General features: G+C 43.9%; 1 protein-coding gene across 1 annotated transcript in view; it reads left to right on the top strand.

Annotated features, from left to right (window-relative positions):
* Positions 1 to 18716, top strand: part of NAP1L1 (nucleosome assembly protein 1 like 1) — a 50435-nt gene extending 31719 nt beyond the window's left edge. The window contains exons 9-15 of the mRNA XM_006261684.4: positions 886 to 1025; positions 2968 to 3113; positions 3211 to 3230; positions 3844 to 3966; positions 8706 to 8738; positions 9025 to 9075; positions 16735 to 18716. Coding sequence (XP_006261746.1) covers positions 886 to 1025; positions 2968 to 3113; positions 3211 to 3230; positions 3844 to 3966; positions 8706 to 8738; positions 9025 to 9075; positions 16735 to 16770 — 549 coding nt within the window. The 3' untranslated portion in view covers positions 16771 to 18716. The remainder of the gene's footprint in view (positions 1 to 885; positions 1026 to 2967; positions 3114 to 3210; positions 3231 to 3843; positions 3967 to 8705; positions 8739 to 9024; positions 9076 to 16734) is intronic.
* The last annotated feature ends 7801 nt before the right edge of the window (positions 18717 to 26517 follow it).

Raw genomic sequence — 26517 nt, 5'->3', positions numbered from 1 at the left:
ATTGAAAAAAAATACATTCGGACACCAAAATAAGGTTCTTAATTTAGGTATAAAATATTTGATTGAACTCCTCTGAAATCAGCCTTTTAACAAAATAGTACTAGTACTCTGTTACCACAGTACAATATAAAGGAATAACAACCTGTATAGTATTTCAGTCTAACAACCATTCCTGTCCTTTCATCATTGACAGTGCCCTCACCCCCCTGATTTACTTGTGGCAGATTACTGTTTCTGGTGTTTTGGGACCTTGTGCTTGTCAGTTTTGTGACAGGGTTCTTTGTGTAGTTTTAAGATTAGATTAGACTAATGCTTATATAGTTTAGTTTTGATAGGAATGATCATGCCTTGACCAAGTGGTCCCTTCCAGCCCTACTTCTCTGTGATTCTGTAATCGAACAGATATGAAACTAGCTTTAGCCAGCTGTACTGATTTCTAAGACTGAATTTCTAAATTTGTACTGATTTCTAAGACCAAATTGCTCAAAATCATTTGAATATAATTGATTTGCAAGAAATGACATGGTATGCTGAGTAAAATGAGCTTGATTATTTCTACAGTAGTCCATAGACTTAGCACAAAGACTACTGCTCGCCAGTTGATTTAACTTCAGATGCCATCACAAGCAGAATATTGGTAGTTGAAAGTATAACTTTGATCTTCTTCCTGATAATTCTAAATGGCAATATCAGATTAAGAAAAAGTAAACTTGCTGTAGTTTCAGATGTAAATTGTTCTAGCACTTAGGTGAAAAGCTAAAAAGACATATTCTGTAATATAACATCAGCTCCTTGGATATTAGGTTTTCTTTCATTATGACCGAAGTTAAAAGATGTAAATATTGTTTTATTGCTAATGGCAGTATTTTTCTGCAATTCTCCTAGAGTTTTACATTAGAATTTCACTTTGAACCAAACGACTACTTCACAAATGAAGTGTTGACAAAAACGTATAGAATGCGATCAGAGCCAGATGATTCTGATCCCTTCTCCTTTGATGGACCAGAAATTATGGGTTGTACAGGGTAAGTATTAATATAGAACTGTAATTAATAGTTCTATTTCCTACAATGCTTTGAGTGTCTAAATATGAGCATTATGAAATTATAGGCTTTCTGCTATTTTTCCTGTCTTTACAAGTAGTGGTGCACTGATACATTGGTCCAATATTGGATTGGTACTGATATACAGAAAAATGGCTGTATTGGATATCGGCCCAATGGGGCCCATAATTTGGCTGATAAATGCCCACGCTGCACTTAGGCAGCGAGGAGCACAGCCGGCAGCATGGAGAGCTGCCTTCAGTTGGTAAGTCCAGTGTGGTGGAAGGGGGAGGGAAGGGGCTTGGTGGGGAGGTGGGGGGGAATCCAATTCCTCTCTGGTGAGGGAGGAGGCAGAGGCAGGCACTGCCCAAATGGGGCAGAGGGGCTGTTGCCATGGCTTTGGGGCGGGAGAGGCATCCCCTTCCACTGCTTGCACCCTGGGAGGGCTTGGGAGCGGGGAGGGGAGTGCCCCCTGATCTGTGCGGAGTGGGGCAGGCTGCAGCCAGGGCTGCATGGTGCTCTCCTCGGCGGGGGCTGGGCTTGGAGCAGGCGCCGGCAGCACTGGGAGGATGCTGCATCTACCCAAAATTTCACTGCCGCTTCGCTCCCAGCGCAGCTGCTGCCAGCTGCCTCGAACAGCCCTGGCTCTTCCTGGCATGAGTGGAGGTAGAACAGCGGCCCCCTCACAACCCAGTACCTGTGCCCTCCCGGGGTGCAAGCAGCAGCGGAAGCTGCCTCCCCTCCCACGAGCTGCGTTTCTGCACCACCCCTGCCCTGCTTGGGCAGCCCCTGCCTCTGCCCCCTCCCTAACCACGTGGGGGCGTTCATCTGCCCCTCCTCCCCATGCCCTTACCTCCCCCCTCACCTTCCACCATACTGGACTTACCAGTTGGAGGCAGGTGTATCAGAAATTGGACTGGTATTGGCTAGTATGCCTCCTTAAATATCAGCTATCAGTACTGGCCCCAAAAATCTCTATCTGCACACCCCTATTTACAAGACATGTAGGTTGAACTTTTTAAAGCACTCAAAAGATTTAGGCAACTTCCCTCTGAAATCAGGATTGATTTTGGAAACTTGATCCATTGTTTTTGATTAATTTTGAGGTCATGTTTACAATATTTGATTTGAGTCCTATCTTTGTGGCATTTTTTTCCAAATTAATCTTCTAGATTAAATACTCTGGTAAAGAAGAAATCCTACAATTTGTTAAATTGAGACTCCTCAAACCGTAACTTTTAGGTTATGTCTCAAATATTCTCCCTCCACCCTCTCCCATCCCCCATGGTCTGTATGGTTGAAAAACTCTTATGCATATACTAGCTAAATTGTCTGTCTCTTCAGATCCTTGGGGGGAAAAAAAGTATGTTGTTCATGCAGCATCTGAATGATTCATGAAAGGAAAATGTCACCTGGTTTAGTGTACTGTTTGAAGAGAGCTGTCTGTGGCGTGAGAATTATCTGAAGTCTTGTAGAATGCAGAGCAGAAGAATAGTGCTGAATGTGTAATCCTTGGTTTAAACTAAAATTGATATTGATTTATACAACCTAAAGCTCAAAAATCAAACAGTATATGAAAGAACCTCAAAAAACTGTTTGTGTTGGCAAAATTTTAGGTTTCCTTATTCTACCCTCTTTTTTTTTTTTTTCTTTGTAACTTTTTTTTCTGCTTGTCTTGTAAACTTTTTGTAGGTGGGGATAATTTTCGGAGTAGATTGAGTGACATTGGTCACATTAGTCTGCAATTTTCTGGCTCCAAATTTCTGGTGATAATCAAAATAACTTTCAAAATCCATTTAATTTGCTATACTTGTTTATATTAACTATATGTTTAAAATAGTGGTTGTCTTAGTAAGCAGAATGAATAACATTGTAAATGTATTACTTGAAGCTCAGATGTTTTTTCCTCCCTTATTTTCTGCAGATGCCAAATAGACTGGAAAAAAGGAAAGAATGTTACTTTAAAAACCATTAAAAAGAAGCAGAAACACAAGGGACGTGGAACAGTTAGAACAGTGACAAAAACTGTGTCAAATGACTCTTTCTTCAATTTCTTTAGCCCCCCTGAAGGTAAATTGTATCTGGATTTGCTTGCCATTAATTTTAAATGTAGCATCTGCTTTTGGTTTGGGTTTTTTTAATCACTTCTTTTCCTCTTCCTTTACAGTTCCTGAAAGTGGAGACCTGGTAAGTTGGGGGTGAGGATGCGGGGAGGGGGGGGGGCCCTTCAGCATACAGTAAATCTTGAAAATGGAATGTGTGTACTATAAGTGATGGTTTGGAAAGGTATTAAACTGCTGTATCAGGTTTTTCCATATCTGTAATATTACTTAACACAGGATGGACAAACTTTTAAGAGAAGTGGACAGAATTAAAGGAATTTGATCCAGCAGCAGGCTTGTTACTTGTGACCCAGCTGCTGAATTGCTGCCAATGTCCTGATTTTGCAGACTGGATTAAGTCATTTGGCAGGGTAGATCTTGCCTGTGGGCTGTAGGTGGCTGACTCCTGATATAGCATGTTTTTCTGACTTTCCTGTTAGGAAGTGATACCCATAGCCAGCAAGAGGAGAACTCTCCTTTGTAAGTTTTAGCCTGTTCAGTGTTTCTTAGTTTTACAAGGCAATTGCAGTTTATTCTTCTAAACTTTGAATAACTTGATGGTTCTGAATAAAGAACTGGTAGTCCCAGCCTACGACTGGTTGACTGGTATCAAACATGAGAGTACTGTCTCGACTTGTATTTAGACTTCTAAAATTATTGAATTTACTGTTTCTGAAGTACTGTTGTCTTTTATACAGGATGACGATGCTGAGGCAATCCTTGCTGCAGATTTTGAAATCGGTCACTTTTTACGTGAGCGCATAGTCCCACGATCAGTATTGTACTTCACAGGAGAAGCTATTGAAGATGATGATGATGATGTGAGTAATACTTCCAGCCGTCCAAACATTCTTGAACAATGGTGTTTTGTTAAAATTGATTGATTAGTATGTTACCGTTTTTAAGGCACCTCTTGTGTGTAACTCGTCAATGTTTAAATATTATCTACAGTGATATCTTCAGCTCTGTGCAGGTTTTCCCCAAGCTGCACAGTCTAAGGGCTTAGAACAGTCTAGGGCTTCACCTAGCCATTTAAGAGTATGGGGAGGGAGATAGATGTTACCTGTTTTGCCAGAACAATCTTGCAGAAAATGCTGGTAGAACAATGTATGGAATCAGTCATGCTAATAGATCTGTTTTAATTACCTACTTAAAAAGTTAGCACTTAAAGGTGTTATCAGGTCATAATAAAGTCTATTTTTAAGGAAATATCAATGCAACAAAATACTTCAAAGCCATGGCTACTGGAATATAGTAAACAGTACAGAAGAAACTCATTAGAACAAAACTTGTAAAGAATTTTTCATAGTAACAGCAAATGCCTTTTACCAGTTCTTGACGATAGAAAGTAGTTTTGTTGCACTTAAATCTTTCTTATCAGTGAATTAGTCTTCCAGTCTAAATCCAGATGGCAACTCATTTGATATATACAAAAACTCTCATAATTCTTTGCTCTCCATATTTTAAATAAAGTTGTGTGTGAAAACTTGATAAATAATTTTCTAATGATAAAATCTTTAAGGAGAAATAAATACAGTTACCATATGTTATGGTGTATAGATCAACATATTGTATAAGTCGACCCCATATTTCTGTGTGTAAAAAAAAAAAAAAAAAAAAAAAAAAAAAAAAAAAAAAAAAAAAAAAAAAAAAGATTTGTATATGTGGACTCTACCTCAGCATGTGAGGTGCTGGAAGCTTGCGTGGGCTTATGGGAGTGGTGGCATGCTGGTGACCTCCCAGGAAGTTGGATTGGGCCCCTGTGGGCAGCACCTGGCCTACTGGCAGCCTGACCAGCCAGCCCCAGGGGACACCACCACCATGGAGGGAAGGACTGGACCCCTTGCAGCTCACAGGATGTCTGACCCAGTGACAGGGAGGCTCTGCCAGTAGCAGGAATCAGGCACTTTGCTGCTTCTTCCTTCATCAGGCACCTGGAGCTGGTAGGACACCTGGCGCTGACCAGGAAGGTGTTGGCTTGCCCCAGGGGCGGCGCAGGATGTTGGGCAAGGGCAGGGAGGGAGGCTATGGTGTCAGGCATGAGAGGGGGAGGCTACGGGTATCAGGCAGGACCACCACTACCCACCTTTCCCCTCCCCCCCCCTCCCCCCAGCTGCCAGCCTCTGCCTTGCTGCTGCCTGACACCTTGCGCTACCCCTGGGGCAAGCCAGCCCCTTCCTGGGCAGCGCTAAGCATCCTGCAGGCACCTGCTGAAGGCAGAAGCAGCAAGGCACCCAATCCTGCTTTCAGTGAAGCTGCCTGGCAGCCAGGAACGAGCTGCTGCCGGGCCAGGCAGCCCTGAGCTGCAGGGGGGTGGGAAGCAATCCTTGCCCCTCTGTAGCAGTGGTGCTAGATTCTTGGTAAATAAACTGTCTTCAGGGCCAGATTTTTTTTATTACGCAAAAAAAAAGTACCAATTATCTTTCCTTTTTCCTTTCTTCACCACCAGTAGCTGTAATGCATCTTTCACATGAGAATAGAGGAGGGCAGGAAGAAGATGCAATGGAGGAGCTCAGGGAGTGAAACGGTGTAAAAATTATTGCTTGGCATAGCACCTTTCCCATGATAAACTGGAAAAATGGTCCAATATTCACAGAATGAAATTGATTAAGTATGAAGTCTTGCACATGGAAAACTCAAAGGCGCGAATATAGATAGGAGAATGATTTGCTAGGTTTTAGTACTGCAGAAAAGGACCTGGTGGTTTTAGGAGACTACCAGTTGAACATGAATCAACAGTGTGCTATTGCTGCAAAAAAACGAAACAGTGGTGTAGTGGAGGGGTTGTCAGCTGGGCGTATGTGTACTCCTCGGGGTACTTGGCAATGCCCTAGGGGGTATGAACGGGCAGGCGGGGATGGAGTGGACAGGGCCAGTACAGGCAGTGCCTGGCCAGTCGGATGCAAGGGGTAAGGGAAGCTTGCACGCGGTGGATGCGGCCACCAGCTACTACCCTGCACTGCTGCTGCTCTGTGCCCAGTCATGTGCCACCCTCTGCCCCCTCCATCCCCTCACCCGTCACACCCTGTTCTATAGACTTGCCTGCATGCAGCTGCCAGGGATGCTCCCACCAACCTACCTGTATTGCCTACCGCTGTGTGTGTGTGCACGTGTACGGTGCCAGCAGCAACAGCTCCCATGGGGAGCACAGCCCACTGCACCCCAGGCCTGCTGGTCCCCACACTATCAGGCACCTGCACTGCTATCACTCCAGGCACCATGCCTGAAAGAGAAAGGGACTCGGGAGGTGCTGCCAAAGTCCCAGCCCAGAGGAGGAGGAGAGCCTGGCCCTGCCTCCAGTCACTCTCCCCTAGCTACTGCTAGACCCAAGCAGTTCATTGCAGGTTGGAATTCTGCCACTCTGCAAGGGGAAACTCATGGTTTCCTGCTGCAAACGGGAAAATCCAGGTTTTTCTGCAGGAAATGGAAAACCGAGATCCCTGCTTATCACCTTGTCACTCTCATACGTGCCTAGAAATAGAGTTTTGGTTGACCTGCTCCGTGATCTTTCCAAATATTGAGGTCAGACTGGACTGCTTGGTAACTCCCTGGATCTTCCTCCTTCCCTTTCTTAAAGATGGACATTATTTGCCATTTTCCAGTTGTCTGAGTTTACACCTGACCTCCACAAGTTCTCAAAGAGACTAGCCAGTGGTTCTGCAGTTACCTCAGCCAACTCCTTGAGTACTGTAAAGTGAATCTTACAGCTTCTGTTTTGTAAGATTTCTTTTTTGAGTTTCCACTTGTTAGAGAGAGCCCTGTAGCCAGGCCAGTCTGTGCTGCATTTCTGTTCTTTCCTTTCACCGAGATAACCATCTCTTAAGTGTTTTAATATGTTCTCTTTCAGGCACAATCAGCTCTCCTGGAGCACTTTTACCCTCAGACCTGCCTCCCAGGGGATCCTCCCCACTAGTTTCCTGTTTTGATAAAATCTGCTTTTCTGAAGTCCAGTGTCATATTTTGCTGTTCTCCTTCCTTTCTTTCCTTAAGATCTTGAACTCTGTCCATGGTCACTGTTACTCAGGTTGCCATCCACCTTCCATTCTCAACCAATTTCTCCCTATTCTTGAGCAGCAAATCCCTCTCTCCACTCCCCTGCTAGCAGCAAATCAAGCCTGTTCTTCTATTATCTGCACCAAAAAAATATTTAATGATCTTCAAGATCTTGCTGGACTGTCAGCTCACTCCTGCTACTCTTCTACCAGTAATTAAATCCCCCTTTTGGGCCCTGCAATTTGGATACTTCAGTTCATTGTTTGAAAGGAAACCTTGCCCACCATTTCCTACTGGCTTGCTGGTCACTAGCAGACATGCCTCGTGATCCTTGCTGTTTTTCCTTTTTATCTTAGACTTTGAATAAGCTTACCTCCTGCTTCAAAATACACCTCAAAACAAATGTATGTCACACACAGCAGACAGGCAGGTGGAAAAAGGGGTGGTGTTATTTTTGTGTGTATGTTTGCTCACACATGCATGTACCCATGTGTATTTTACATACATTTGATATACTTTATACTTCTTATATATATACATGCACTTTAGATTGTAGCACCACCAAATTTTTCCCCTGCCAGTCTTTCTTGGCTGAGTTTTGCCCTTCTATGGTAGTATTCCAGTCATGTGAACTATCCCACCAAATCTTTTATACCAGTTACATCATACTTCTTTGTACTAGAACTTCCAGTTCTTCCTGCTTATTGCCCATGTTTCTTGCATTAATAGATAAACATCTTAGATGGCTCGCTAACTATCCTACTTATCTCCTGCTGAGAACATAAAGGCTCCCTATATAATTTTGCTTGGTTCCTTTTCTACCCTGTACTCTCTATGTAACCTGTGGGCTTTTATCTCTGCTCCCCATTAAACCAAATTTAAAACTTTTATTGCTAACTTATTGAGTGTATATGTAAAAACTCTTATCTTACTTTTATCAGGTGGACCCCATCTCTGCTAAGCAGTCCTTCTTGGAACACTACTCCATGCTCACAAATGAGAAAGCAGAGAAAACTTATTAAAACAAAATAAACTGTCACTCCCTGAAGGATCATTATAATGAACTTTCCTTCTATAGATACCTAATCTTCTGTTCAAATAAGAACATATTATTAAAGATGCGAATTATAGTATTAAAATATTAGGAGAAAATAGAATTATGGTTGTCTGTGCTCTTAAGGTAGATCTTCATATACATGCGTATGCATTAATAATGCATTTGAACTATACGGTTATACTGTTATTCCATAAGAGCCTACCTTATTCGATCCACAGAATGAGTAGCTCTTAATTAATGAGTAGCTGCTCAGTGTTTCATTTGACGCTCTTTGTTGTTTGGGTCTCGTGCCTTATTTATTAAACACTAATCAAAACTGGGAGCGGAGATGGAAGTACTGAATTTTCATGGCACTAATTGCTATTGTATCTGGATATTTCACAAGCTTACTTACAAAATTTAGCTCTGAAATTAAATTATCTATTGTCCGTGTGTTATAGATGAAGAATTGGTTATATTGTAAATGGCTTACAACACTACTAAAAATGCTTATTTTCCCCTCTTTCCTAGTATGATGAAGAGGGTGAGGAGGCAGATGATGAGGTAAGTTATTAGATGGGCTACGTGGAAAAAAAACCCTAACCTTTGCTGGAACTTCACTGGCAACAGCAGTAGACCTTATTTGCAATTACAGTAGAGTAAATTTCTACAGCAGTTTGGGCAGACAAAGATACCATCAATAGTAGGTAAAAGATTTGTAATTTGCTGTATGGAAACAGATATTTACTGTACTGACAAACTTCTGAATGTTGGATTAATATTAACCTGTGAAGTCCACTTAACTAATCTGAACAAGAATATTTTTTATGTGAAACTTTCTCTTCTTCAGGAAGGGGAGGAAGAAGCAGATGAAGAAAATGACCCAGATTATGACCCGAAGGTGAGCAGCATTCATGAAATAATTTTGTTAAAATGTTGGTTTTTGTTTTGTGTTGTTCTTTATTTGACTAGGCAGCATGCCACTTATAGTTCAGACTAGGATTGAGTGTTCCCTGTGAGGAATAGGGTCCATGTTCTTTGACGTTCTAGGGCCCCTGGCAGTTGTTAATATAATTGCAGGATTGGGAAATGTTTAATTTTATCCCAGGTCTCAAAAATGGCACGTTCTGCCATGCCACATATGAACGGAAGAACAGGTGACCTTTTTGAGAACTAGGATAAAATTTGTCAGATCCTGATTACGCAGCAGGCATGTTGGGAAGGTGGTGGGTAGCTGGCATGGGGTAACATTTTTTTGTTGCTGTGTAACTGGCTGGTGTCTCCTTGAGAAATAGGGATGTGAAAGGTTAAGTGATTAATAGTTTGGCTGATAAGCCAACCTGTTATCACTGGCTTACCGGTTAGTGAGGCAGGTTTCAGTTTGGCAGGGGAAGGGAAGATGCGCAGGAATCAGAAAGCAGGAGGGAGGAGTGAAGAGGGGCTAGTACCCATAGCCTATAAATAGGTTAAAGAGGAAAACATCAGGCAGTCTAATGACTCATCAACAGGGATCCTGGTTTTGTCTGTCAATAAGAAAATTTTGGATTTAAAAAAAACCCAACAACCCAAATCGACATTTTTTCCATGATTATAACAAAATGCCACTATATCTGTATCTATCTCTCTATATAGAGAGATATAGCTATAGTGGCATTCCATTTTAATCATGGAAAAATATCGATTTGGGGGGGGTATAAAATCAGAACATTTTGGACTTTTTTTATCAGAGAAAACCAGGATCCCTGCTTATCTATTAAGCAAATGGCTATTCCTTCACAGGTGCTCCCTCCTTCCCAGCTCTGGGCTTTATGTGGGCTGTGTTGAGGAGGTGATGGCAAGCCCAGCTACACCCCTCCCATCAGAGGGCCCCAGAACCCACTCACAGCAGCAGCTGTCTGAGCTTCTGTGTTATCAGTTAATTGTTTAATCAGTATAACTAGAGGCTAAACAAATAATTTTTAAGTGATAATTATATCTGTATTGAGAAGGGAATCTGGTTAAGGTTCTGCAGCTGTGGGGCATTTTGCTAGTAAGGGAGTGTCCTTCTGGCAGCTTAAAACCCAGAGGGGAAAGCAGAAAGGGGTGAACTATGAAAAAATAGGTTACAGGGAAGGAAGCCAGCTGCAAGCAAAACAACTAGCTATTGCATAGGACCAGGATGCTGTGCTGGGGGCTAGAGCCAAAGGGTTTTTCCTGGGACGGCATAAGGATTTGGTTTTGTTTGCTTTATTTTGTGGCTTAAACTGTTTTCTTTGGAAGGAATGGCTGAGAAGCTCTTAAGTCACTCGGCTGTTTTTTTTGTCTTGGTATTAATTGCTGGACCATGCAACAGGGTTACTGTTATGGAGTGATTAACAACGTCCACCACAAGCCTAGCTCTCCTATTCACAGCAGGGGGCCACAGCTGGTCCCAAACCCCATTCTTAGGGACCTACTGAATTTGCGGTGGTGCCCACCAATTTTTGCGGGCAGATCTCGGGGCCTTGCAGCCATTTTGTGGGTTGAGCGTGGTGGGTCTTACCATGGTGGCCCTGCCCCTCACTACTTATTAGCTATGAGCACTGCCTGACATACAGCCCTGCCCCTCACTGCTGCTTGGAGAGATGGGGCCACATGACAGACTGCACTCACAGCCAGTCAGCAACAAGGAGCAGAGGTGACAACCATCTTGCTGGCAGCCCCTTGATCAGGCAGCTCCCCATTCCCTGCCCCAGTGGGTTGCCACAGCACCATGAAGACTTCTGGCTCTATCTGGGACAGCCAACATTTTATTTTCTGTGAGTTTTTTCTTTCTTTTTTCCCCCCATGGATTTTGCTGGCAATTCCCAGTTTTGCAAAATTGCGATTTCGGTAGGTCCCTACTCACTCAATCTCCTTGTCTTCCTCAGCGATGTATTGTAGAATTTAAAAGAATTACACAGGGCAAAACATGACCCTCCCCCCCCAGCCCTGCTGAAGGGCAACACTAAAAGGCATTGCCCTTGTGCCGCAGGACAATGAAGAAGAAGCACCTGCTCCAGGGTGGCCTGCAGGCCTTAAGGGACCCATGGTCAGGCAGGTGTATCTACCTTCTCTGGTTTGCCTAGATATGCGTGGTAGGAATTACAAACCTTCTTATGCAGGTATCATAAAAATCAATTAGGAGAAGGACTCCTGCTTTAGTAGTACAAGCATGTCTCTAAACTTCATTAAGGATTTGGGTTGACTAACCATTGTCAAGCTGATCAGTACTTCTTACTGAGTCTCAGTACCACAGATGGAAATGTAGTAGGAGACTTATTTCTGTCTTATCAAAATGGACCCTTTGGAGAATCTCTTAGATTATCTGACTTGGTGGGAGAAGATCAGTGAGGCAGTTTTCATTCAGGCCATTGAAGTAGATCTCTGGTTGTAACTTCACTAACAGCAGTGAATACAACACTTGAACTCTGGTGTTGAGGTATGCTCTGGTGGCTTCCCTCAGATATATCCCTATCACAGATATAGGCAGTTGTACAGTAAGTTACCCTATGACCAGTGGCATTTCTGTTGTTCATATGAAACTGGGTCAACTTCTCAGACTAGTTTCAGGAGAAATATTACAGAAAAATGTTTTCTACTTTCCCAACATATTAAAATGCAAGGCTGTATTGTAACCCAGATTACTGTTTTACCCAATGTGAGTCCCCCCACAGTTGTGAAAGTTCTGCTTTTATCTGGAAAATGGCTATGAAATGGGGGTGGAAGATAATGTTGTCTGTGAAGCAGGCAGGCACTAGACACGCTTTTGTGGCAGAGGCCTGTAAGTTTCCCCTACGTACTAGAAACCTCCTTTAAACAATGTGCAATGTATCAGCCACTTGCTTCGCAAACTGACCTGAAGGATTTTGCCAGCCTTCACTGTGGAAAACTTTTAAGTAGTGCTGTGCTTCAGTGGGCACAAATGAAAGGATCTCCACATAGCAAAAATCAGTGGGTTGTACAGATGCATCATGCTTCTCACCAGTGACAGCTAGGATAAGATCAGATATTTTTAAGTTGTCATACTGTTATGTATGTTGTCATATATAAAGAAGGTACATATGGTAATGACTTGTTCCAGCAGTGCTAGACTAGATGGAAGGATGCACTTAGGATTACAGCATACTTAGAAAGAAGTTAAAGAAATGATTGCTAAAAGTGGCTTTCATTTAGAAATTGCTTCTGTTTCTACACAGTAGCCAGGACTGCTGTTGCAAGGGTAAGAAGAGTTATATCCAAGAAGAAAGAGTTCTCACTGGCTGTTTCAACCAACAAGGAGAGGCTTGTTAATATTTGTAAAACAGTAGTAAACATTAGGGGTATGTCTGCACTGTAATCCAGAGATCTAATTGCAGTTTGTATAGATGCATCCAAGCTAACTTTCTGCTTCCAGGATGAGTACTGATAGTGTAGCATGGCAGCCTAGGCTTGTTGAGTTGCCTGGGGCCCTGCGAAGTACTTTGTGGCTGAAGTGCACTTCTGTAGCTGCACTCCTATTGGTACCTACACTAGTAGGTTAAAGCTAGTTCAGGTATGTCTATCCAAGCTGCAGTTGGATATCTGGGTTGCAGGTACAGATGCTCTTAATGGGCTCCATACTAAAAACATGGAAGCTCAAGCTTGCTCTTGAAGCTAAAATTAAATAGTTTTCCATTTGCACTGATCTCTTGTATCCAAACCATTCTTTCCTATCCCTTTCCTTCCCATGCAGTGAAAGCAGTTGATACTGGAGCACAACAGTAGATACTGGCTGTCCTGTTGAACTACTTGTATCTGCCATGACAGAAATAATCAAGTTGACTTAACAGTTGAGACAAGATAGGGCTTAATTGCTTGTTGCAGTTAAGCTAGTTGTTTGCTCATCCCTATATGCTGACTGGATATTAGCTGTTACCAGGGCATCTACAGCCCCAAAGCTCTTTCAGAGGAAATTGAAGGTTAGCTGTTGCTCAGTCCAGCTAACTAGGAACCAAAGAGAAGAATTAGCGTGTTCAAATAGATATGAAAGTCCCTTTCTCTCAGCCCTGTCCAAACCAAGCTCTATCTCTATATGTATGTGAAAATGATCAGAATTAGGGCTAGAGCTGGGCATTAAATTTGAGAATTGTGGTGCCAACAGTGAGCGGGGCAGATAAACAATGCCCTTGTCTTTAAGGAGATAATATTCTTAAAGTATAGGATAAATACTTCTGTTATCCTGAACAAGCTTGAAAATAGGTGCAGAGCAGCAGACAGTAGATGATTTAAAAGTTGTGATATCAGGTGATGTATTGTAACAAGCAAAACAGAAAGTGACACTGCCTGGCAATGAAGTAGGTTTCAAGCCAGTAGCTGTACTTGCTTCCCATGATAAAACATACCTTCAGTCCATCTCATTATGCACAATTGTGAGAAATAGTTTCCTGGCTTTTTGCTGTGGCCAGTTAAAGCAATTTGGATTATTGCTAAGGCTTCATGCCTCTGCTTTAACCTTCCAAAACACCTACAGTTTACCTTGAAGCCTTTTCACTTATACTGAGCAATTTTGCAATCCTGTATGTTTCATTCATCAATTCTTTGTGTTGTAACACTAAACATCATTGTTAGTGCCAATTGCTGGGTTGACTGTAAAGGATTACTCATCTCCTTGGATTTGCTTGATGATTGCTTAGGTTCATTTCTACTCCTGCTTGGCTGGCTAAGCAATATAATCTTATAAGAGGTGTGTTCCAATTACTTCCAGAAAGTATTGACAGACACCTTTTTTGGTCCCCCTCCAGTATAGCATCTTTTCTGAATGCTGTCAGGCAGTTGATAGAATAAACAGGGAAGCAGTCCAAATGTCCCAACAACCCCCACATTCTGTGCTTAGTGCACATGGGTAAACAACTGTACCAGACCAAGTTTTTCCATTGTGATTAAGAGCTTCAGTTAGAGAAGCAATTAAAGGGTCTTAAAATAACATTTCTGTCTTCCTTGCATGGTGCCATGCTATCTACAAGGGTGTGAACCTATCTCTTTATCACTAGAACCTGATATCTCATTTCAGCGCCTACTGTAGCAGGTTCACATTCTCGTAGTAATGCCTTGCTGCATTCATCTGCATACCAGAACTATACTGCTAATCCTTTTCCTTTTTTTATGCAGACACCTGTACAGGAAAGGCCATATGCCAGCTCATGGTCTGATTCTCAGGATTGGTTATGTTCGTGTTCACTAGGGATAGGACAAGAAATAATGAGCTTAAATTGCAGCAAGTAGGATTTAGATTAGATATTACAAAATCCTAACTATAAGGATAGTTTAAGCACTGGAATAGATTACCTAAGGAGGCTGTGAAATTTCTATCACTGGAGACTTTTAAGAACAGGTTAACTTCTGGAAAGTTTATTCTGCCTTGGGGAAAGGGGATAGACTGGATGATCTCTTATAGATTCATAGATGTTAGGGTCGGAAGGGACCTCAATAGATCATCAAGTCCGACCCCCTGCATAAGCAGGAAAGAGCGCTGGGTCTAGATGACCCCAGCCAGATACTCGTCTAACCTCCTCTTGAAGACCCCCAGGGTAGGGGAGAGCACCACCTCCCTTGGGAGCCCGTTCCAGACCTTGGCCACTCTAACTGTGAAGAAGTTCTTCCTAATGTCCAGTCTAAATCTGCTCTCTGCTAGCTTGTGGCCATTATTTCTTGTAACCCCCGGGGGCGCCTTGGTGAATAAATCCTCACCAATTCCCTTCTGTGCCCCCGTGATGAACTTATAGGCAGCCACAAGGTCGCCTCTCAACCTTCTCTTGCGGAGGCTGAAAAGGTCCAGTTTCTCTAGTCTCTCCTCGTAGGGCTTGGTCTGCAGGCCCTTGACCATACGAGTTGCCCTTCGCTGTACCCTCTCCAGGTTATCCGCATCCTTCTTGAAGTGTGGCGCCCAGAATTGCACGCGGTCTGACCAACGCCCTATAGAGGGGAAGTATCACCTCCCTGGACCTATTTGTCATGCATCTGCTGATGCACGATAAAGTGCCATTGGCTTTTCTGATGGCTTCGTCACACTGCCGGCTCATGTTCATCTTGGAGTCCACTAGGACTCCAAGATCCCTTTCCACCTCTGTGCCACCCAGCAGGTCATTCCCTAGGCTGTAGGTGTGCTGGACATTTTTCCTCCCTAGGTGCAGCACTTTGCATTTCTCCTTGTTGAACTGCATTCTGTTGTTTTCTGCCCACTTGTGCAACCTGTCCAGGTCTGCCTGCAGCTGTTCCCTGCCCTCCGGCGTGTCCACTTCTCCCCATAGCTTTGTGTCATCTGCAAACTTGGACAGAGTACATTTCACTCCCACGTCCAAGTCGCTGATGAAGACATTAAAGAGTATCGGTCCAAGGACCGAACCCTGCGGGACCCCACTGCCCACACCCTTCCAGGTCGAGACCGACCCATCTACCACGACTCTTTGGGTGCGACCCTCTAGCCAATTTGCCACCCACCGGACTGTGCAGTCATCCACATCACAGCCTCTTAATTTGTTCACCAGTATGGGGTGGGATACCGTATCGAAGGCCTTCCTGAAGTCCAAGTATACGACATCCACCCCTCCTCCTGTGTCCAGGCGTTTCGTAACCTGGTCATAGAAAGAGACTAGGTTGGTCAGGCACGATCTGCCCGCCACAAACCCATGCTGGTTTCCCCTCAGCATAATCTGCCCTGCTGGGCTCTCACAAATGTGAGCCTTGATAATTTTTTCAAAGACTTTACCAAGGATGGAGGTGAGACTGACCGGCCTATAGTTGCCCGGGTCCTCCTTCCTCCCCTTTTTGAAAATGGGGACCACGTTAGCCCTTTTCCAGTCCTCCGGGACTTGGCCTGTGCGCCATGAGCATTCGAATATTCCCACCAGTGGCTCTGCAATGACGTCGGCCAGTGCCTTCAGCACCCTCGGATGGAGCCCATCCGGGCCTGCCGACTTAAAGGCATCCAGTTCTTCCAAGTGACTCTGCACCACCTCAGGATCTACGCATGGAAGTCTGGCGCCTTGCTGCTGCCTCTCTACAACCCCACTGTGAGATTTGTTGTGCCCCTCGCTTAGGAACACTGAGGCAAAGAACTCGTTGAGGAGTTCAGCCTTGTCCCCCCTATCTGTCACCAATTGCTTCTGCCCATTTAGCAGGGGTCCTATTCCTCCCTGGGCCTTCCTTTTACTCCCTATATATCTAAAAAACAATTTCTTGTTGTCCTTTACTTGGGTTGCCATCCTCAGCTCCATGGTAGCTTTGGCCCGCCTAACTGCCTCCCTACAAGCACGAGCAGAGGAGGTATATTCATCTTTAGTGATCTCACCCTGTTTCCACTTTTTATGTGCTCTTGATGTCCCTTTCAGTCCTAATTTCTATGATTAACTTGCTTATACTGCATTTATTTTTTTTCTGAGTAATATTATTGTATATAGAATGCATCTCTGTTTATTCCCGTTATGTATAGATAGGCTCCTTAGAGTTTTCGTATTGCAAGCGAATACATACTTGCTGATTTTGATTGATGCTTTAGAAAAATGACTCTGCGTACACTGACTCTTTTTTTTTCTCTCTTCAACAGAAAGATCAAAACCCAGCAGAATGCAAGCAGCAGTGAAGTAGTGTGTATGTGGCCTTGAGGATTACCTGCACTGTAATAGCCTAAACACAACTATTAGTTACTTACAGCCTTATGTTTTGTATCTTCTTGGTAGAATTAAGTAAACAATTTGTTAAAAATTAAATCAAAAACATAAGAACCAGTTTAAAATGTAGGTTCATTCTACCTAGTATTTTAATAGTATAATTTTCTGCCAATATGTAGAATGCAGTAAGCCCCCTAAAGCATGAATGTTAATTCATTGCTACATAGTTTGGTTCTTGTGAAGTCTTGTCATGTAGCTATTAGACAGCAGCTGTGAAGATTATTGGAACTGTTAACTGAGACCAATATTTGTTTAGGAAAAAATCCTCTCCTGAAGAACCAACCAAAGTATTTGCAGCCCAGTAGTTTGAACGGGTTTAAGTCTGCTTGCACTAGCTGTGCCTTCATTACTTTGTTATAGAAATGGCGGTGACTTATACTAACTAGGAGATGATGTATTCTGAATTTGACTACTTGAGAAGACTAGTATAATTCATTTTATTTCCCAACAAGACCACATTAACTGTTCATAACTGTCAGCTTGTTTATGCTATGGGTTTTTGTATTTTATGTGACATAGTGATCTACAAAAAAAAAAATAAAGAAAAAAACTAGTCATCATATTAAGGTTATTGTTTACCACTGGGGTGTGAATAAAACCTAGTATTTTCAGAAGCTAGTCTTCTTTTATTATGCTCTGTGTATGTTTGTACATGTCTTTCATGCTGTAGTTCATTCTTCTTAGTAGCAGCAAATTCACTTTTAAATAACTTCTTATAAGCAAACTGTTAAAACACTTAAGCATGACTATTCACAATGATTTTGTTGTCAGTGCAATAGGGATAATAAGTGGACATGAATTTCAGTTATCTCACTGGCTTACAGTCAGCGCTGTGTGCCATTTAAGAAAACAAATGTCAGCTTCAGATATGAGGCTAGATCCAGTAAAGGGAAGTATTGCAAGTTGGCCACTACATTCCCTATTCTTCAGGCATCTCAGCCATCATTTGGAATCCAGAACCTGAGTCTAGGTGCCCCATCCAGTGCGTGGGAAGGATTAAATGTCTGAGTAGGAACAAAAGTAACTAATATGCTGAATGGGTAGCTGACTAGAGGTAGTCAGTACAGAAATTCCTAGGACAAAGGTGTCTCAATTGCTGGGCCTCTCTGATGTTTAGGTATCTCAGTCAGAGCTGTAGGCAAGCACTTTCATTTCAGACATGGGGGCACTCTCCTGAGGGTAGGCATCTGTAGGTGATCAGGATTCGCTGGCTTGTTTTGAAAGCACAGCTGCAGAAGGAAGAGGCTTTGTCCCTCATTCATTACATAACTGCTTATAGTGTAGGACATATGCCCAGAAAGTAAAAAAAATCGGTTCAGACTCTCCTTAGCCTGAGGGGGTTCCTACCTCCCAGATGACCCAGTGCTCTAAACACCTGGTTGGATGGGACGTTCTTCCCTCCCCGTCCTGAAGTTGTACCACCGTGCAGCGAAGGATACAAGATACATGGGGCCATGAAGAATGCGAGAAATATATCTTTAGTTGGAGAGTGGTTGGCTGAGGAGGTGGGGTGGTACTTGCTTCTGATTCCTGCTTTCAGGGCTATCTTTGGCTTTTGTCTAGTTATTGTCTAATATTAAATACATAGGACAGTCGGGGAGCAGGGACTAGGAACTCAGGAATAAGGAGTTTCCTGGATTGAATCACAACCTCACTTATTCTTACGCCACCTGACCCAAATACAGCAAAATATTACATCTAGGAATGCAAATTTGAAAAATACCAATACTATGGGCTTAAAATATTTTCAAAAAAATGACAGTTCTGGTGTTTATATTGATTTTTATGTGATTCAAAGTATTCTTGTTTAGCTGTTATGGAAGGCAGTATGTAACAAACATTAAACTTTTGGCATAGAGTGGAGAAGTTGACTCGTTCTTTTCACTTTCCCTCCATTTTTTCCCCAGCTGTGGGTCATGTCCATAATTGAAGGAAGCATTAGGTGGGCAGCTTCCCTTATTAAGTTGTGAAGCTGGCTAGCTGTAGTATTCCAGAAAAGTACTAGTGGCTTTTAGCAGATGAATCAAAAGTAATATTTGTTGCAAAAAAAATAAAGTGCCATACTAGGATGTTTTTAAGTGTTGCATGCAAGTCAGGAAATAATTTTTCACTCTGGTTAGGACTGGTGGGGCCTTGTTTGCACTATGGGATCCAGTTTGGGCACCAGACTTTAGGAATGTTATTATCAATTGGAAAGAATCCAAAGGTTTACATTACAAGTATCATTGTAGAATAGGTCGGCAACCCCCAGGATGCAGGCCGAGCATGGCATGCAAGGTCATTTTGCTCAGCACGCCACAGCCAGCCCTGGCTCTGGGTAGCTGCTGCCAGTGACGGAGCCCGGGCTGCTCCCAGCAGGGCTTGCAGTGTCCCAGCTGCCTGCTGAGAGCAGCCCGGGCTCCCAGCTGGCAGCCGGAAGGCTGCAAGCAGCTGTGCTGGGCTCTGGAGCCCAGGCATCAGCTCTGTACCGGCATGTGTACATGCGCCTTGGAGCGGGCAGTGGGGGAGGCCCCTGAGGCAGCGCAACCCTGGTCTCTGCCCTGCTCCTGGCATGGAGCTGGTGACTGGGCTCCGGAGACCGGCACAGCTGTTTGTAGCCAGCCTGGGCTCTGGGCAGTGGCAACACAGCTCCGGTATCGGCTCCATGCACACACACGCTTGCCGCCATTCACCAGCTCTGTCACCACTGTCCACTCTGAGGCATGCCTACACGCACTGGTACAGAGCTGATGCCTGGGTTCTGGAGCCTGGCACAGCTGTTTGCAGCCTCCCGGCTCTGGGTAGCTGCTGCCAGCAGGCAGCTGGGATGCTGCAAGCCGTGCTGGGAGCAGCCCGGGCTCCAGCAGCTACCCAGAGCCGGGGTAGCTGCTGACAGCCACAGGGCCCGGGACGGGGGGCACTGGCCTTGGGTGGGGGGCAAGGGGAAGCAGGGCTTTGGGTGGGGGGCAAGGGGCACAAGCAGGGCATCCTGCCATGTACCCTCTGCCCTCATTTTGTTTTCCTGGCATGCCAGCGCTCCAGCACCTTCCAAGGTAGGCATTGTGTTTTTCGGCACTCCGGCCAAAAAACGTTGCCTACCCCTGTTGTAGAAGACAATGTATGAGGAAAGGTTGGAAGAGTAGGAGGATTTGGTAAGTCCACATTCAAAAAAGAGTGGTTGATGAGGGCTGTCTTTCAATTTTTAGGAGCCCACGGACAGCAGGACAAAAGGCAAGGGTTTTAAAAAAACAGATTGGGAAGAGAATGGTTAAGCTTTAGAGCAAATTACCTAGAGAAACTATGGAATGAATCTCCACCATAGGATATTCTTAAATTCAGGGTGGACAAACATTTGTCTGGGAATGGATTAAACAAATATGATCTTGCACTGGCAGGGCATTGGATTAGATAACCCCTTGAGAACTGTAGTCCTGAAAAATGCGATTATCATTGTAGATAGGCAGTTAACAGGGAGTTCTCATGTACTTCTGCCTGTGAAACGGCTGAGATCTTTATAAACTGGGAAATATCCAGTAAGAATAGGGATAATGTTATCTACTGTGTCTGGCAGTTCAGTTAGTGCTATGTCCAGTTCTAGCGCCTGCTTTGAAGGAAATAGAAAATAGGCAGTGGCTTAAAAAAGAGGCACACCCATGATCTGTGAAGTCCTGGGTGTAAAGGGAAGGAGGTGAAGAGGGCTCATAGTTATCAAAGGATCTCAATCAATTTCTATTTCTTCAAGGAAAAGGCTAAGGTGACTAAAATTTAAGTCTGTAGTTAGTCACATGTGGAAAAGAATAGATTGTAAAGGTTTTATTAAATAGACCAGATCTAATGGCTAGAAGCTTGAACGTAGGAATTTTCAAAAAGGAAGTAAACTTGTTCAGACTAATTTATCCATTTCCAAGGGAAGTGTCTGATTCATCACTTGAAACTTTTGAACTGAATTTGACAACTTTCTCAAATAGATGTTCTAGTTAAGTCACAAAATATTGGAGTAGATGGTGTTCATTTATTTAAGATGCAATATTATTTCCCCTCCAAGAATTACTGGGTGAAATGCTACAGTCCATGTTATGCATGAGATCAGGCTTTATAATCACAGACATCTGAACTTAATATCTTTGATTTTTTTTAATTATTATTTGTATAATTGAAATGAACCTTTGCAGGACATGGATTTGATTTTGTATAGGTCATCAGAGAAATGGGTGTTCCCTGCCATTCTTTCCCATCTAATACATTTTGCCAGGTGCTAAAGAAGATGGTTGCTTTCAAAATAACGGTGCTTCATCCTTTATTGTAATTCTTCCTGTATTACAAATCTTATAAATTTTACGTGAGGTGCTCTCAGTGTGGTTAATCTTGGCAGAGATGTCCTTTTCTTGCTATCTACAGTTAAAGCAGGAGTAGTTTGCAGTAATGATATATGGGCAAATGCACTTCAGTTTAAATGCTTTAGATCTGTGATGTTCAACCTTTTGGGCCCCCATGAACTGGAATCTCCCCTCTGCACATCAGTCCCATGCACCCAATCTAGCATGTAGGTGCATACTATTTGGCTCATGGAGCATTTCTCTGCCTGCCCTTCCCCTGGCATCCTGAAATTTGGCAGCGAGGGAGCAACAATTAGTTGCCACCATTCCCCCACCACCAAGTTCTTGGACCCATAGGGAGCCCCACAGGCTGGATGACATGGCTCCACAGGCCAGATGTGGCCTGCAAACCAGGGGCTGAGCCACCCCTGTTTTAGACCTGTTGTTCTCTACATGTTAAGACTCCATGCATCCTTCTGTAAGTTTTGTGATTTTGAGCAGCACCCCATTTCAAAAGCTAATTATTCCTTCCTTGTGCATGGAGCCAGTTGGGGAAGAAGCAGTCTGGCAGGGATTGTGTGTGCACTTTACTCTTTGCAACAGGGCTGAATCATTGGTGACTAAGGGAGGAAGAGCAGCTTGTGTTTACCTCCTCAGGGCTACATGGACAGACACATGCTAACCTCCTTGCTCCCTGCAGCACCTCAGCTGAGAATAGACTAATACTGGTAGAGAAAGCTTACTAACCCAAGTAAGGCCAGGTGTAAACAAGATACACTGATGCTCCATCCTTGGGTACATATAGTGAAAAGGTAGACAAGAGTGCCATAGGAAAGATCCCTTAAATCCCCTAATAAAATGATAGAACTTAAAACTGTCTTCCAGAACTTTGTTGCATTAGGTCCAGAGGTGGCCATGAGAGCCCAGAAAGTGCTTTGCTGTTGGGCAAAACTTGTGATGCACAAATCTAGTCCCTCTACCACAGGTTTGTTCCATGTAGATCGGCCTTCCTGACCTCTTTACTGAGTAGGTGTTCCATTCAACTAGAACAGTGGTTGAGGCACCCTTCAAAAAATGCCAGTTCTTTGCTTTCACTTGTTTTTCTGTAGCCAAAAAATAAATAAACCAGAGCAAATCTGTTACAAAACTCAGAAGCCACGAGTCAAAATGTTCTTGACACTATGGATTACTATTAGCAGTCTCTGGGTGTGTCCACGCATGCAGGCACAAGTGCTCACAAAAGCTCAAATAGCAGTGGCACAAATTTGTCCCAAAGATTTGTGCCTCAGCACATGTGCCTGACCATGCCCTTTGGTGTGGGGCACATTGTGCCACTTGAGGCAAACTGACCCTGGCCAGCTCCTCCCAGATCTTCAGCCAGGGGGAGGTAGAGGGTGACTCCAGCACCTGTGGTTCAGCACCCCCATGTGGTTCCTGGGACTAGGAGTCCCCCGCCCCCAACAGGACCAGTATGGGCATGGGAAAGGGCTGCAGTGTGGCAGTTGATCCTGTAGCCCCAGCTTCTGCCAGCAGGTCCCATTCCATCTGCTGGCTGGGTACACAAGGTGCGAAATTTGGCCGGGAGGGGAGGGGGGGTTTGTGAGTGAGGTTTGTGAGGGAGTGAGGCTTGTGTGGGGGATGGGGGTGGGGTTTATGAGTGGATTCTGGGGGGGGTTGTAGGTGGGTATGTTGCTAGGGGTAGTTTGTGGGTGAGGGTGTAGGTTTTGTGGGTGGATTGTGGGAGGGGGATTGTGGGTATGGGGGGACTGTGTGGGAGGGGTGGGTCCCCTGCCCATCCCCCTGCACAGTGCTCCCCCCCCCACACACCAGTAATGAGCAGTGGACCATCGGGGCGCCCATGGTGTGCTGCTGGCAGAGACCCCCGGCAGTGCACAGCACCATCTGAGACCCAGAGCTGGCCAGTGTGGTGCATACCTTCAGGTGAGACCGGGCTGGCTCTTGCTGCCACCTAGGGCTCCTGGCACCATATGCACAAGCGCGCCATCAGGCCAGGCCAGTTCCTGCCTCCATGTGCAGGCCATGAGCAGCTTGATGGCCTGCTGCTGGCTACTGCTGCTGCGGCAGGGCTGTGTGCTACGGTGGGCAGGACGGGGACCCACCCCTCCCAAACCCTTTCCCCCACCCCCACACAGTCCCCCCCACCTCTATGTGCTTGCTTACTGGGCACAGAGCCTGGGTTCAGGCCACTGCTGCCAGCCTTGTCCCATTTTTTTTTACTCTAGCATGCTGAGTTTGGCATAGAGCTGCTCTGGCCAAGTGCTAGAGCATCTCTTTCAAGGACCCAGGCTTCAGTTGCTTCAGGGCATGCTCCAGGAGTGCGCCCTGCACTGCTTTTCTCTGGCATGTATTTTCTTTTTATATATACTGGGATTTCCTGGTATGAAACTTAGAGTCTGCGCTGCAAGTATGCAGCGCAGGGAAAATGTTTTGTTCCTAGCATACCTCCTTCAGTGTCTCGCACTGCTTTGAGATGCTACAACAGGCACGTGCTCACTCATCTGGACACAGCCTCTGGGTTTATCTTGCAAATTGTGTGTGGGTATTTGTACACCTAATGATGCTGACACTGAGCAGCACCCCACGACACCCTTAAAAGGATCTCACAGCACCCCAGGATATCATGGCACCCTGATAGAGAATCAGTGATGTAGGCATACGCTGGCTTCTAATGAGTTTTCCATTGGAAATCAAGAGGTCAACTGTAAATCTAGAACACTACATGAGCTCCCAGGTAAAACAGCATACTGTTGATAAATCCAAAATGACTGGAGGCCTGATTACATGGGAGATGTAGGAACTCCCTATCCCATAACACCACCAAGGTCAAGGGAGGTACTGAAACTGGAGCTTCCTGAATTATAAACATGGGACATATATTCTGTCTGAAGGAATGTCAACTTTGGAACTGTTTTATTCTTTTGGATCCTGCCCAATACCAGTCTGCATTCCAGAGGCATTTGAGGAAGATGTTTACAGTTGGACCCAAGTTTTGAATCCCACGTACTCCAAGCCAACTGGCTCTGGGCAGAGCTCAGACACTGCGCTTACTGATACATGTGGGGCTGTAGGACATGTTTCCAGGCTCAGACCCATCTTAGGCTTTTCCTTGGTATATGGATTCATCCATTTTCTCTAGGACACCCCCCCCCCCAACCAGTGTCTGTTATCTAGGATTATGCTCTATGATTTTAATTTAAAGCTTCAGGGATAACAACGCAGGAAGAAAAGGAACTTGGGTTTAGCAAAGGAATTTCTTACACTATTAATAGTTGAGCCAGATAGTTGAAGACAAGTAATCCTGAGACATGTTTTTCTCTAGTCTGATATCACCCCAGAATCTGAGGTTTGTGTTTTGGAATGAGGAGTTTCTCCTGTCCCCTATCTTGGAAGAAGGAATGATTGTTCCTCTGAACACAGCAGTGCTTGTCTCTTAAATTAAGCCTCCATCTCTGTAGGTGCTGCCTGCACAGGGACATCAGCGTGCAGCAAGCCAGGGTATAAATTTACAGTATCCTAATAACGTATGTAGTAGGATTTGGTGCGCAGAGATTACTCTATTTTGAAGGATTAGCTGGTGGGCTGTGTATTAACACTGGTTTATTGCTCATGGTCTTCCTCATGTTGACAAGCTTTGTGCCATTTGCCGAAACTGAGGTTTCAGATATACATGCTATCCACTCTTGAGCCTCTAGGTTATAAGCCTATTGTTCCATGGGACTTGACTAATAGTTGAGTCATTCACACTTTATAGCTCTAGATTGCTCTTAGTGCTGGTTTTTCAATATCTTTGTGGGGCTGTCTGCAATGCAATAGAAGGAGCTGTCCTGAGCAAGTCCAGACTTGTGAATTCAGTTTCCACACAGCATGCAACAGAGTTCATTATGTGATAATGTCTTATCTCGCTGGGTAGGCTGAGCTTACAGCTACATTTTCTGGGATGTCTCAAATTGTGTGTGTGTATGTATGTCTTAGGGGAAGAGTGCCTATAGACAGAATTCATTTGAAAAGGACTAAAATAATTATTTAAATTCAGAATATTGTACTACTTAGTCCACAACGGGTCCTCAATTGCATTCTGTGGGAGTTTAGCGCAAAGGTCAAGAGAAGAAGACACCATCCTTTGCGTGACATAATTATTCTTCATGAAGAAACCACACTTCTGTATTTAATATACCTTACTGTGCTTGGTGAGAAAATCTGTTCCCTGCTTGACACTGCTGCTTCTGTTTTGTCTTTCCAAACTTTCTACATTTGGGATGGTTTCTTTTCTTCTTTTTGAATGACTTCTCTGTTTTTCTCCCCCTCCTCTTTCTTTCCATGCAGCGGCTCCCAGTTTATACCTTTGCAGGCTTTACTCTTTTTTCCCCCATTACAATCCTTTAATTGATCAACAGTGGATCTGTTTATGATTGAAGGATTATCTCTATAGCCACAAAGGCTAGAATCTTTATCCTTTAATGGAAACCTAAATTCTGCACAAGCTAAGTCTGACAGGCCACATCTCTGACTTGTAGGTTTTATAAACATTTGAAGAATGTGTGGTCCTCTTAACTTGACAGACCCTATTATTAATGTATTATTGTCACCCGCTTTCTTTCTCTTTTGGTGTAGTTCCTAAACTATTGCCTGATTGGCCTCATACTTGTCAAAATATAATAATAATGAATCCATTCTATTATAAGATCACAGCTATATATTTCAGGCATAGTGGCACCTGAAGTTGGGGGCTCATTGCATCTGTGTACACAGATACCATGACTGTTCAGATGAACTTTCCCATTACAACCTCCCTAGATACGCAAGTAGTAGGAAAAATTACTAGAGTTATGGAATAAGGCTTGCTTCCACGTTGTAATATTGAAGTTTAGCACTAGGAGGCACCTGTACATCAGATATTTCCACAGATTTAGGAGTGCATTCAAACATGGCATGGGATTAAAATTTCCCTAGAGCTCAGAATTACAAAGGTTTAAGTGCCTGCTCCTATAGGAATGACAATAAAGCCTTACTGCCTCATTATACCATTCAGATATAGTTATATGTATTACACCTTATTCTCAGCTTTAAGTCACTTTGTACTGCCAGTACAGTCAGATTTTGCAGCAGAGAATTTGCTTTACACTCTTTGATACTTCAAGTTTCTTACAAGGCACTTCAATTAGCACATTAGGTCAATTCACTACATGGTGTAAATAATCCTTCAATTAGCATTCATAAAATTAACCTTAATATTAAAGATGTGGTTACTCTCCAGCCTTTTGGTCATATCAGAGAGGTACAGGGTATTATCATTGAGGTGGTATGGCACTATTCAACTAGGAAAGCAACTGAAGTTGAGTTAAG

The sequence above is a fragment of the Alligator mississippiensis genome, chromosome 4 (assembly GCF_030867095.1).
Source record: "Alligator mississippiensis isolate rAllMis1 chromosome 4, rAllMis1, whole genome shotgun sequence".
NCBI lineage: Eukaryota > Metazoa > Chordata > Crocodylia > Alligatoridae > Alligator > Alligator mississippiensis.
This window is presented reverse-complemented; position numbering and strand designations above follow the sequence as displayed.